The 14,595-nt window shown below is 42.5% G+C and overlaps 1 protein-coding gene across 1 annotated transcript in view; it reads right to left on the bottom strand.

Moving 5' to 3' along the window:
* Positions 1–9,470: 9,470 nt before the first annotated feature.
* The window catches only part of PTDSS1 (phosphatidylserine synthase 1), a 48,509-nt gene continuing 43,384 nt past the window's right edge, over positions 9,471–14,595 (bottom strand). Inside the window, exon 12 of the mRNA XM_061611657.1 lies at positions 9,471–12,843. Coding sequence (XP_061467641.1) covers positions 12,734–12,843 — 110 coding nt within the window. The 3' untranslated portion in view covers positions 9,471–12,733. The remainder of the gene's footprint in view (positions 12,844–14,595) is intronic.

The raw sequence follows: 14,595 nt of genomic DNA, 5'->3' as shown, positions 1-14,595 counted from the left end.
TACTTTAGGAGGGGAGATTATTGCACATGAGTCTAAGGGAATACGCTGATCACAGCACATTCCAAATGTGGTGAAACAGGCTAGATGTGCAAAAATAAATGATGAACCTACAGTGTTTCTTTCCTTGGCTCCATTTTTGCACCTTCTAACTCCTGCTTTTACAGCACATGCAACAGAAAGAAATCATCCAAATCATAACTTAGTTAACACAAAGCAAGCTTTGAGGAGCTTAAGGACAGCATGAATCACTGCTTTCCCCTTCATGTGGTGGAATGTCAGATGGTGGAATTACTGTGTGATATGCAACCTAGCACCAAATAGTGCCAATAATTGCAAAGACTTTTTTGCTATTGCATACACATATACACAGGTGCATCCCTAATTCACACAGCACACACCTCTCTGTCCATTCATAGGTGAGCACAGGACTCATAAAGTGTGAGAGCCAGTTGGTGTGGTGCACTGATGATGATGATGATGATGATGATCATCATCATCATCATCATACCTACCCTTCACCCTAAGGTCCTAGGGTGGATCACAACAATTAAATCAGTTACAACATTGAAACAGTTTACAATTACAAGAATAAGATAGGCCTTAAAAATGTACATCTCAAGTGTTAAAGGCCAGGGTAAAGAGACGCATCTTCAGCATATGATGAAAGCTGTATAGCGAGGGTGCTAGACACACATCTATGAGGGGCAGAGTTCCACAGCTCGGGGGTGCCACAGAGAATGCCCTCTCCCAAGCCACCCCCATGAGCTTCTGAGGGTGGTGTATTTACCAAGAGGACTCCCCCTCTGCTGATAACACTCAAGAGGCTTTGTAGAGAAGGAAGCAGTCTGTCAGCTATTTGACATGGTTAGAATAGAGTGGTGGCTTATGTCCAGGATTCCCCATGTTCAACTCCCTGCTTAGCCATGAAGCTCAGTAGGTGATCTTGAACCAGTCATTTGTCTCTCAGCCTACCTATCTCATAGGGGTGTGAAGATAAAGGAGTAGGGAGAGAAGGACTAACCACATCCACTACTCTCACTGGATCTATTACTGCCTGACTGTTGGGGGAATGGCAGGAATGAAATCGAGTGTCCTGGAAAAGGGCATCCTGAACAGGAGCACGTCACACTTCAGCATTCCATTGCAGGGCCTAGTTGTCCTCTCTAGTTTTGAAAGAAAATATATATTGGAATATGTTTCCCTGTTGATCTTCATGTCTCTGATCTCTAGCCCAGCTACGGAGGAAATGCCTTCTCTGGCAATTTTGCACGCAGCTTTCTATTACTTTTAAGGGAGGCAATGGTACCTCCCTTCTCTCATTTTCCTATGTTTTGATTTTCGTCAGGGGGAGCTGCCAACAGTGTGTAATGGCTTTTCTTCTCAGGCAAGGTCAGCAAGACATTTTGAAAAATGGGCATGATGCCACACTTAACCTTATGAGCCAGCTGTCCTTGGGACAGACAATCCTAAGTGAGGCTGTCAACACTACAGTTGGATGATGAGTGAAGAAAAACATACAATAAAAATTTCTACTAGCACTCAGTGGCCTGCTAGCATTTGATGCAGTAGTAGTTTTAAGAATTTACCTCAGAAAACCATATAATCCAATTGCCACCAGCATAAATTGTATACTTTTCACTGCAAGTGTTTAAATGTAGTTCTCTCCCCTTCTGCATTCACATACTGGTTGGGGCTGATGGGAGCTGTAGTCTAAAACATCTGGGGACCCAAAACTGAAGAACAGTAACATAGAGTATGGCAAGAAAGGACCACTTTGCAGGAGCAGAAATTATGTAACTGACATTATTAACAGTAGCAACAATAAACACTTGCTGGCTGCATGCTGTGGTCTCCATACAAAGTACCTTGGAGCATCTTGGACAGAGACGTCTCTCTCTCTCTCTCTCTCTCTCTCTCTCTCTCTCTCTCTGTGTGTGTGTGTGTAAATTTCAACTAGCCTTAACAGAGTACAAAGCGTCTAATTCTGCACATATGGCTTAAAGCTTTGAGCATGAATCCCTCCTGCTTGATACCTGAACTTCAAGCTGTGCGATTCTCTATTGTCTTAGAAGGCAGCCTCTAATCGTCCCACCTCTTTAATGGGGAAGAGAAGGGGGTCTTCCTGCACCTCAAAAGCAGCCACTAATGAATCATTGTATTATAGCTCAAAACATCTCTCATAACTGTATTGATGTTAGTTTTAACATTGTTGAAATCCACCTCCCCCCCCCCAAAAAAGTCAAATAATGTTAATTGAAAGAAGCAGCTGGACTAGATGTACCAGCAGGACTCTTCTTACTTTATTTTATTTTAATTATTTCTTGATTTTGCTCTTATTAATTTTTTTAAAAAATAAATAACTCCAGTCTGCTGTCTGTATCTACTTAATGCTGCTTGTTCAAGCAAGATAGAAGCTCAAAGGTGTTCAGTGCACAGCCCTGTAGCCAGCTTTCGTTAGGTGGGGCAGCCACATTTCTAGATGGGACATTAGGGGAGAGAGGGGAGGGAGAGGCATACAGCACCAGCCAATTCCCCCCCCCACTTCACTGATGGAGAGGATGTGAGGGCCAGGCCAGGGGAAGCGAAAGACAGTGACCTTCCTCATCACTCCTTCTCCATCCAGAGAATGTGTTAACTTACATGAATGAAGTTTCATCTGTTGAATCGTCTCACCCTTTTTTGAGAGCTCCCCAGGAATACCAGACCCAAACTCTTGTCTTTGTCTATAGCTACACTCCTCTTTCACCCGAGGTCTGATTCTTCATGAGCTGAACTACTTTGATAATGACAGTGAGCTCCTAAGCTTGGCTTTGATGCTGCATTAGATATCTCAGTTTTAAATTCCACCTGAAAAACAAACTTGTCCATGCTACAAATTTAGGGAAGGGCAGAGAGAAAATCAATACTATAGAGTATGTTTGTTAACTCCTCCTTGAGAGTCCCTCCTTCTAGTCTGCTCCTGGCCTTTAGATTTCCCTTCCTGTTGGACAATCAAGGGAAAACTTTTTAAACAGGCTGCTGTATAAAAGAAACTAAGCAATTGGAAACTAATTGTGGAAAGCAAATAGATTCTTTTTACTGCTTGCTGGATTGATTTTTCTGTCCAGAAACCCTGAAAAGGCTTCATGCTGAGCTACACATATTGGGAAAATCAGAAATTAGGCCTGAGTTATAGCCTAGGTGTCCAGCCAGCTAACTGTAGTGTACATAGCAATATTTCTATTCCTCTATGCTGTTTTCATCCTTTGCCATCAAGTAATCGAGAAAAAGAATAAAATAGCCACTATGGTAGTGAATACTTTTAAAGAGTAAAGGGTAATCATTTTCTCAGATCACTTTAACTTATTTCTTTATTTCACCCTTTAGCAATAAGCACCCAATTATTCTCTACTCATTATAATGACTGCAGAATAAATAAACTCTTACTTCTTACTGCAGGCAACCAAACATGGTTCTTTACTGCTGGCTGGGTAGACAGCACAACAGAAACTGAAAAGCAGAGCAAAGGAAAGTCCAAGGGGTGAAGTCTAACACTAGCCCATAATACAAAGTTCTAACATTTTTCAAGGGTCATGTTCCTATAAAGGCTGTTTTTTTCAGAATCACTTGAGTAATCATAGGGTGATTGTGATCATGAAAAATCCATCCTCAGTCAGGGAAAGTCTTGAGTGAGCAGATTTTGGGGGGCTCCTTCAGATGAGGCTTTTGTTGTGCTCTCTCTCTGCCTTATTCACTGAATTTGTCAGAGGGTCCTATTGTTAAATTTCTACTGTTCTTAAAACAAGTTCTCACTATTTAAATGGAGGTTGACATTATATGTCATGTCACAAATTAAAAACAAGACAATTTCCCCAAAAAATCAGGGAGGGGGGAGCACAGTTCTAGGAGGGCAGCACCCCCATTGGCCCCCCTGGCCACAGGTCTGTCAATGCAGCTTGCAAGCTACTTGGATCAATCCGGAGCTCCTTCAATCTTTTAAATCAGACCCTTCAGGCAGACTGCCATTCTGCCAGCTGTCATTCATCAAGAATAGAAATCAAATGCCTCACTAGAAACAAAAGCTATAGAGAAGCTCGCCTTGATTTTGTCACAACACACCAGCACGTTTTCTAACCAAGATTATGTACACCTAAATGTGCAGAAAACTGGACTCCAAATGTTTTATGGCAGAAACCCTTTAGTGCTCAAACACTGATTTTGTATTTAAAACAAGGCAAAATAAATCAGTTTCAGTATACTACATCCTGAAATATTTTCTGCATTACATTGTCTAGTCTGGAGGCAGTGTGACAACTAGATATGTGAAGGCCAGGGAGAAAAGTTTTTAAAGCCCCCCCCCCCCCAATTCTGTTTTCCCAGGCCTTCACGTCTCTAGTTAGAATTGATCCTATTCGGTCAAATGGACCTTCTGTCAGAGACAAAACGGAAAGCAGCACAGTTCTGTTGGCAAACAAGCTCCATTTACACTGGATTAAAAATGCCTTTTGCAATCCCTTTAGAATTCATGAATTTTACACTGATATTGTAATACATTGATATTACACATATCAATCGAACACAGAGATATGGAACTGGTAGCCTTCCAGCTGTTGCTGAACTACAGCTCCCATCATCCTTGAACATTGGCCACAGTGGCTGGGGCTGATGGGGATTGGAGTCTAACAAAATGTGAAGGGCCAGAGGTTCCCAATGCCCAGTCTAATCCCTAGTAAATCCTCTAGTTTCCTTCCCATATCCAGTTTTCAGAGACCACTCAAGAATCAATCTACACATGCTTGCTGACAACAGAGTGATATGCTGCAATTTTGTTTACCATTGTATGATTGGTACTTTTAATTTTTTTTAAAGAAGTTAAATTATTTGTTCTGAATAAAACTGTTTTGATGGCAATTTATCCTCTTTGTCAGTTCTATTCTTCAGCTTTTCCTATTTTCTTAAAGGTTAAATTTTCTGTTATCTGATTTAACATCCTTTTCCAAATAGCAACATGTTGAGAGTTTTCCGTGTCCGCAAACACATTCTTGAAGTTACCAGGGAATTTTGCTTTTATCTACAGTCCTACCAAAAAAAAAATGTTTTCATCCCAAAATGCAAAATATTAATTCCGTGTGCACACTGCAGTAAAGGCTGGCACTTGGATACTAGCTGATAAAAAGAATTTGTTTATAATTTTCATTCCTTCCCATGCATTTGTTTTCCCAAAGTGAAAAACTAAGGATTATAGCCTTATACCACAACATAAATCAAATTTTTGAATACAGGATGAGCTAAAGAGCTCCCCCTTGTGTGGAGGAGCCAGTCACACCCCAAACTTTAAGAAGTAATTTGAACAAGTGAACAAGCCAACACTGGAAGTATATTGGAAATGAGCCCAATTTTTTTTGTTTCAGTTTGGAAAGCCTGTAGTACTGCCCCTTTTTTAATTTCCTTATTTTGTGCAAGATCTGGATCCCTTCAGGATGATTTTGAAGGCTCCAGGGAAATCTGCCATCTTTTAGCTCTGTCGAGGGATACAGTGCTTCAGCTAATTTTGCCATAAGATACGGAGCTATGACTCAGAAGTCCCTGAGTCAAATCTCACCTCTGCCATGAACTCATTAGGTGGCCTTAGGCAAAACTCTCTTTCTCAGCCCCAGCCTCTCCCCATCTGCAATACGGGAGGATAACAATATTTAATTTACAGGTTGCAGAGAAGAGCCTGCTGGATCAAACCAAAGGCCCATGTAGTCCAGCATTTTTTTCTCACAGTGGCTAACCAGATGTATATGGGAAGTCCCCAAGCATGAGTGCAACAGCACTCTCCCCACTTGTGATTCCCAGCAGCTGGTATTCAGAGGTATACTGCCTCTGATCATGAAGGGAACATATAAGCCACCATGACTATTAGCCATTGGTAGCTTGTGCCAGTGCCAGCAGTTGGCCAGGTTGGGCATTGTCCGAGAGCTCCAGGGCTCCGAAGGACCCCTCATCACCCTAACTTGCTGTCTACTCACTCAGAGCCCAGCGCAGTTCTCATCCGTGGCAACTGGCTAGCTGCCCATCTCCATCCTCCACCTCTTGCTTGGGGTCTGAGAAAGGGTCAAGGTGGTGCTTCTCAGAGCCTGGCATTCTGGACAAGGTGACCAAGCATCACATGCACCACTGCCATAATGGCTAGAAAGTCTTTTTAAACTTAGCCTTTTAAAGCCTTTAAAAAAAAAAATCTAGCTGCCACAGCCAACCACAACAAAGGCACAGGCAATTCCAGAAAACAGGGCTAGCAGTGAATCAGGCCATCTCACCCAGGAAAGCTGGCTCTGAGAAGGATCCCCTTGGCCTTTTCTCAGAGCCCAGGTGCTGAAGAAGGTGGCTGGGAAGCCATCAGAGCTGCTGCCACTGTTGCAATGGTGAAGGATGTTTTTTAAAAAGTAAGAAAGGGGGCAGGTGGGAGGGGAAAATTGGGGATGGGGGGCATTGGCTAGACTGTGCAGAGAAGTCTGGCCCTGTGTCACCTTATTCTCCAAGAATTCCCTTTTAAACCCATCCAAGTGGACTTCACATTTGGTAGCAGAGAATTTCATAGTTTAACTATATCATATAGGATTCCAACTAGCTTGTTAAGGGCGCTGGGCCTCATAGCACTGTGAAGGGTAAACTACAGATCCCAGAATTTTTTCGGGGAAGCCATGTGTGTTGTGTATGGTGTGGATGCCACCAATGTAAAACACTTTGAATGTTTTAAAATGCTATACAAATGTTAATTACTGTTTGAAAGACAGCAGTCAGGATGAACACCCTCTGGGGAAACAGCTTTGAACAGACCCTCAGCTTCCAGTCATATGTGGTCCCATTAATTACAGATAGCAAGCAGCCTGCATACTTTGAGAGCAAGACCTATCACGCAGCACCAGAACAATGTCAATATACAGGACCAGCCCTAACACTGGGCAGAGTGAGGCAGCTGCCTCAGGCAGATGATTTTGGTTGTTACAAAAGGGAAGCAAATTTGTTATTATTGTGTATTTTTACTGCTAGGTAGGAGGAGAGGCAATTGTGGGACATACACAGTATCTCTGCTAATATAACTGCATTTGGAGTGAAACCAATCCTTTCACATTTCTTTTAGCCACAAGAAATCATGACATTTATTTACCTCTCAACGCCTCAGATGCTGCAGTGCTGGTCTATGCAACCATTCCTGGTTTTCACTGTGGATATCATTAAAAGCAAGACACAACCAGGGATATTACATGACTATTCTACCAAACATGCTGTGTTCTATCATTAAGATAGCTAAACACACATGACAAGCTGTAACATGCTAAGTGTCCTGCCTGAACTTAAAAAGCTCAGACTCAGACACGGCTGCGTTTTTTTTCTTTTATTGAAGTAAGAGAAAGGTTCAATTCAGTGTGCTTCATGAATCTACCTATGGCTTACTCAGAACTCAGCATCTCCCTAGGTCCAACTAGGCACAACTTTGCTGCACTAAGACGTTGACTCAGCAACTACTCCCTCCCCTCACTTGACTTAAGTAAGGCTGGGTGGGCACCCTATGTGAGTGTGCAAACTGTCACTGTTGGGAGCACACACGCAGGCAAAGACTCCACCTAAACTGTGCCTGTTGAATTTCCCACCACGTTCACCTCCTGGTGCGAGGTAAAGGCAGAGCTCCCATCACTGTACCATCTTCCACCTCAGAGAGAGGAGGACTGCTTGCAGGCACAGGGAGAGGGGAAACATCAGGCTGGGAAACAACCGGCTGGGCAGGTTGATTCGCCACAGGGGTATCCAGAGCTGTTGGGCTAGAGCTGTCAAAGTCCAGAGCTTGGGCGCCTTCTGAGTCCAAGTCCCTGCTTGGCCCCTCACTGGCTCAACCATCCAACTCTAAGTCCTCCTCCTCCTCCACTTTGTTCTCGTCGGTCCACCCCCGTCCAGCAGGGCTCATGACACTAAGGGATTTTGCAACAGTGGTTACAAAGTCTGGCTGAACTGTCTAAGGCTAGCCTGGCATGCAACGAGAAGGTAGATAGATGGGACTTCATGTCTGAATGATGCAGTAAGACTTTCTTTTTTTTAAGTTCAAGTTCATCTATGTTCTGCTTCAGGCAACAAAATACCTTGGGATATTTTTGGAACTGTCTAATGTTGCAGAGGAGTGGAACAGTCGAAGGACCCCTGGCAGTCATTGGCAAAGTTGCTCTGACCCTAGAGAAGACCAAGTCAAACAGGAGGGCCTCAGAAAGCAAGGGGACAGAAGGAAAAGAAGGCTGCGACCTGGGAAAGCAACAAGCCGAAAGGAAAGGAAGCCTAGTAGCAGGGCTGAGCAGCCAGAGGGGGGATCTAGAAGCAGTGCCAGGGAGTCAGAGCTGAGGCACAGGAAGACTGCTGGTGCTCATGCTCAGGCAAGGTTCTGAGCTGAAACAGGAAGGGTTGTATGCATCATAGTGCTACGTCAGGGTTCTGTAAGCGCAAGGATTGCCATTAGTGCAATGGGACTTCCCCATGCCTCCTAAGTATGTTCTAAGGGTTCTTCCAACCTTCTGCAGCAGATTTGGGGAAGGCAGGGGGCAGAAATGGGGGGGGAGGGGGAAAGTCCTGTTTGCACTAGCAGTAATCCTTCCACTGATGGGATGAGTTAATTGAATACTGTCCAAAGCCTTTTACAGCCCCTCCTGTCCAAGTGGGCCCAGTCCAGGGCTTGGGAACACCTCACTGCCAGGAAAATGCTCCAAGCTGCAGTGCTGGTGGCCCATCATGAAAGGTGGGCATACACGCACATGCAGAACCAAAGGTTCTAGTGCTGTCCTGAAGGCTCTTGACCTTTAAGCTCCTTCCATGTATTACTCACTGGAAGGGGGGCCCATGTGATCAGGAGGCCATGGAACCACACCGCTGGCCCCAACCCTAGGTCATGGGGCTCTCTTGCACTGCCCCCAACATTCACAGAGCAGGTGTGGTCAGGTGTAGTCTAAACAGATTGTCTGATAGGGATTATTTTGGAAACCCTCAATAGCAGACCAATAGCTAGAGAAGGGATGGCTAACCTGTGGCTTTCCAAATGCTGTTGGGCTCCAACTCCCATGGCCAATAATAGGGATGATGGGAATTGAAGTCCAACAACATCTACAGAGTCACAGGTTCGCCATCCTCAAGCTAGAAATAGCTTTATGTTAAAGATCTATTCATCCCAACAGACAGAAAGCAAGATAAATTTATGGAGTGTTTCACAGGTTGAGCTCATTTGGAGATGGAAATTCATTAATATGGCAGAATATTAAGGTAAAGACAAAGAGCTTCTGAAATGCCATCTTTATAGCATACAACTAGAGATAAAATGAGATATTACAGAGCGGCCATAAAGGGAGAAAATAACTCAAGTGCAACTGATACAGCCTACTTCTCATAGGGACAATGACAGTTAACACATCATAGCCTATTATGTGCTAAAGTAAACAAACAAGGCTTTAATCAAAGAAACACTAAATTAATCCCAGGCATTTCAGGACTTTATTTTTGACAGGTGAGTAACCAAAAGCAGAGTGGAAACCAGATTCCATGTTTTCATTAGATACTGTCTTTTTATACATAATAGTGCTCTACCCAGGTTCAATACTGGCAGCTAGCAATAGATTAATTTTGGGTGGGTAGACTTTTCTGTTCCTATTGGATGTACTCTTGGCCTTGACTATATATATATATATATATATATATATATATATATGTTAAGAGGTTGTTTTTGTTGTTGTTGCAATGTTATAACCAGTTGCCATTGTTCAGGCCATGCCAAAGCAGGTTAGAGCCCCCCATCATTGACTGATAATACAACACAGTCTCCAGTAGAACCAGGTCAACCTCTTTTTTTCAATACTCACACAGTAAATGATTAATTCAAAGACAACCATAAGGGAGTGTACACAGATGGGGGAAAATGGGAAAGTGGGATGAGGGGAACATGAAAAAGGCAGAAAGCAAGTTTAAAAGCATGAAAATGGGAGCAAATACATACCTTCCAAAATTCCCAATACAAGGATGGGTAGCACCATGTCTCTCATGTGGAGTTCACTAGTTATGGGACAAACCTTTCAGGCCTGACCACACTGTATATCAAGACCTGACCAAACTCCCATCTATTTCTGTTGGTCTGTTTCCATAGAAGATTTAGAACATATGTATCACCCTGCAGGCTGAGTATGAACTAAGATCTTACATGTCACTTTGAGCTAGGATAAGGGATGGCTTTAAAGAAAATGTCATATTTCATACAACACTTGAACACTTTTACATAATTGATATTTATGAACATGGGGACATTAGGATAGGATGTTTTCTTTTACAGCAATTAATGAAGGATTGCTCATCTTCTGAGTTCAGTCATGCAAGATCAACTTTTTAAACTCCTTAATGAAAAAAAATATACAGGACAGGATCCAAAGTGCATATGTAAAGTACTTCTGTGTGCACACAGGTATAATTACATTGTTGATTTCGACTTCCAGTAGTAGTCCATGCACCCAGGGGATGTGCTACTCCAGATGGCCCTAGACCTTTGGGGAAAGCATTTTTTTTGGGGGGGGGCAGGGAGTTGCTGCTGGGAGGAGGAGGCTGAAAAGACACTTGGTGTCTTGCTTTCCAGTCACAGTAATTATGAACATCAGTTCTGATTTTGCAAAAGATCTGCATGTACACTCATTTTGTGTAAGCACTAGTTTCAACTGACAAACATGGCCTTTGTCTGCAATGTATTAGAACTAGGGCCACATCTCCAGCAAAGTAAATGGGAACTTTACTACAGATTTCAGCAAAATCAGAATTCTACATGCTATAGGCTCTGCAAAACAGGGTTCTGTCTTTGGGAAAGTGGGCATTATTAACACTAAAATGCACTGTGTGAAATGTTCACAAGAGCATTAACATTTTCTGGCTTTGGTCTTGAATAAATAGAAAAAAACACATTGGTTTGTCTTAAGTAACTGGCTCTTAAGGAATTGAGAGAGAAAATAAAATGAATTTGAGTATAAATAAAACACATTCCATAACTATGCAACATGCTCAGAATGCATGGATGCAACAGCATACAAATGTCAAAATTTGAATGAGAAACCAACATTTGTTGGTATAAAAGTTCCAGGCATGCATTTTCCCTGGGCCTGTAACATTTAGCAGAGTTGCAGCAAATAGAATATAGCAGCTTTTGATGCAAGAGTTTGCACATTCGTGAAAAACAGAGCTTTCCCTGGATTAGCAGCTGCATAGTGAATGCATTCAAAAAGCTGATCCTTTGTGGCACATAAGTAGCCATGGATTACAGTGGTCTTTTTTCTGTTTATAGCCACTTTGCTAGTACACTGGAGTTTTACTATTTCAGATCTTGTAGTGCATATCCTGTGGCATTATCACAGCAGGTAGCACTTCCCAGCTGAAGCGTAATGGAAAGGATGTGGGTTCTTATTTAACCTGTCACCTTTGCACGTCTTCTGCAGAAAGCAGCCCCACAACCTAATTGGCACACATGAAGAAAGACCAACCAAACACAGAAAACAAAAACTATGCAAAACTGCTTGTTTCTGACAACTTAATATTTGAGGTTTAATGCTTTATCATTATGACCGTTTCGTTTCTTGGGAATGATGCTCTCTGACCAATTTTCCAATTATTGGAGGGGGGGAGGAGGATAAGAATAAAAACGCTGAAGCATTCTGTAAAACTGACCCCAGGAAAAGTGGAGTTAAGTGTGTATCAATTATTTCTTTAAAAAAAGAACACCACAATACCAAGAACATTACAGCATTCACAGATAAGCAGCTGCATTAGGACCACCAGGGGTTTGCAAAGCTTTAAGTGTGACTTTTGCTTTAAAATTGGAATCATTTTCTTGCAGTTGGGGGCTCAGGCCTATGAAGAAGAAAATGTTTGAAAAGCAATGATGTAGCTGTAGCAATGATAAAGAAACAGGAAACACTGGAGATGTCAGAAAATAAGCAAGGTGTATGTATGCACCCAAATGAGGCTGGGTCTGTGGTTCTGCCAGTAAGGGCAGACACAGTGCTTGCTGTATAACAGAATATCAAGACTCTCTGACATGGGAGTGAACACAACAAACATTCAGAGTTAAAAATGATAAAAAGATGAACTGGACAAAAATCATGAACACACTTTCTAACACTTAGCCCCCTGCTGATTGAAATATGGTACTGTTGATTTCCTAAAAGTCTAAGAGCACAGAAAAGCTTAGCGGTCAAATTGAGAACAAAAGCAGAGCATCTTTCAGTCAAAAAGTTGTACTGCAACAAACAAACAAACAAAAATTTAAAAATCCACAACCAAAAAACAAGCAAACAAAGCCAACTGGTTGACAGTTAACTTGGGATTATCCTTCTCAATGAAAGAAAAGTCATCAGAAGGTATCTACACTACTTGACTATCACGTGAACCCCTCAGGAGCAAGCAACTATTTTGCCTTTAAACATATTACTACTGTTTTGAGTGTCAAGTGCATAAGAGGTTAGATTTAAGCCAATGAATGGCAAGTGACAGCAGCTAATGATTTGTGATACACGGATGAGCTCCATCTTAACAAGGTCCAGGGCCTCTGGTTGCTGAAGATGTTGTCCCCTTCTGTCTCCTCCTCTTCTTCTCTTGTCAACCTTCAAGCAGGGAATTCAGACCCAGGCCCAGTTTTGCTTCTTTGCTCTCAGGCACACTTCTGGAACAAATCTAGAAACTGACTCACTCTCTCTGTCTCTCTCTCCCTCTATCTCTTGCCAATTCCATTGGTTACTTTTGTTTTTGAATGGCGATTCCTCTTCCTAGATGAATGGCTCTCGCTGTTGCTCGAATGTTTGGGTGGATTGTCTTCCATTCCTAACAAGCAATTCACATACACACACACATACAAGTGAGACGTGGTTATTTTAAAGAGGATCTTTTGCTGCTGACAACTGTAATCCCTGGATTTATGAATGCATATTGATATAATTTAGTTGAAACCAGTATGCCATCTAGTGGTTTAACTCCCAACATATCCTTCATCCCCACTCCATTAAGACAACTGCTTACCTATAACATAATAATGACTAGACTTCTCAAATTTTTCCTCATTCCTTATATTAGTAAAGTGGGTAGCTAGCATGCAGAAACACCAAGTGCTTAAAATGGAATAAGAGCGCTGGAATAGGGCTATGGTGCAGGGGGATGACTGTATAGGTTTGCAAGAAAGGCTTGGCTGATGAAGCTGGGGATGAATGAGATCTTGGTCTCAATACCCTGCCTCCCATACCCTACAAAAATCTACTGAGTGTGCATGTGAACTTTGGGGATTCTAAAGAATGAGGGATGGCAGATGAGAGCAGTGCACATGTGCAAGAAGAGAGGACACATCTATTACAGGGTGTGGGGGAGAGAAGAGAAAAGGGAAGGCTGAGCAGAAAGCAAGCAGAATGAATTTTTCACTCAGCCAACCCTGGGAACTACAGACAGCTTCCTTGTAGAGATAACAAGCAGTAGAGTTTTAGTTACTTTTAAAAAGGCTTTCCCCCCACATTTATCGAAAACTGAATAGAGAACCACATGAACAGAACACAGTGGCCTGTGTAGTTGCCCATCCAGGTGGGGATGCATACACAGAACCCTGCACGGGGATGCTTGGTTGCCATGGGGCCACAGGAAACAAAAAGGAGACAACCTCCAGCGCTACTGATAATGTGTTTTGAAGAACTCCTTCGTTAGGTGCTACCAATACCATTCAATTCCTTCACTCTGACACAAGTTCTGGATCAAAAAAATCTAAATAACAAAAAATTGTTCTAACTGTTAAAATGTATCTGCAAACAATTCTTATCTCAGGCCAATACTCCCATGGGACCATAGCCAGCCCAGACTTCTCAGTTTCTTTTGCCACCACTTCTCTTGGATGCCAAGTGTCTGCAGTGACAGATCAGGACAGGGACGAGAATTGGCTGGGCCTCCTTTGAATGCATGGCAGCCTTCAACCCTTCAAGGACTTTAGGACTGCACCCCGAGTCTTGCTAAAATTCTACTGCTTGTTGTACTTTTTTGTTGGCATAAGCCTGCGCATGGTGCATGTAGCATAAAGCAATGGTCAGGCTTGGGGATCGGGGGATACTTTTTCCTCATGCTGTCAAAGCAGCCAGTCAAACCCTGGGTTCCAAATATAGAAGCTTTATTAAGATTAAATAAAACAGATTGTATGTGTGTGTGGAAAGGCAGATACCATAAAAAGAAAAGAAAAAAATTAATTGCTGAGGAACCTAAGATAGACAATCTTAACAGGGAATCTCAAATTTACTTGTGAGGAGAGAGGCTCATACACACAAACACCTATCCTTGCTCTTCAGAAGATGAGACATTTTCACTGGGAAAAATTATCATTTTTAATCCTGAGGAACCAAGGAAGAGAGTTGACAGGGAAATTGGATCCTGCAATCAGACATAACCAAACAGGGCTAGAAATAGTTTTAGGGGCAGTTTTTACAATTGGGATATGGCAGATCGAGCACGTAAGCAGAGGAGCATCTCAGGGAGATGGGCCATTGGCACATTTCAACACCCAGGAAGATGTAAGCAAAGTGAGAATTGGGATTTCCAAATCTGCTC

Source organism: Rhineura floridana, chromosome 1 (genome assembly GCF_030035675.1).
Source record: "Rhineura floridana isolate rRhiFlo1 chromosome 1, rRhiFlo1.hap2, whole genome shotgun sequence".
Taxonomy (NCBI): Eukaryota; Metazoa; Chordata; class Lepidosauria; order Squamata; family Rhineuridae; genus Rhineura; species Rhineura floridana.
This window is presented reverse-complemented; position numbering and strand designations above follow the sequence as displayed.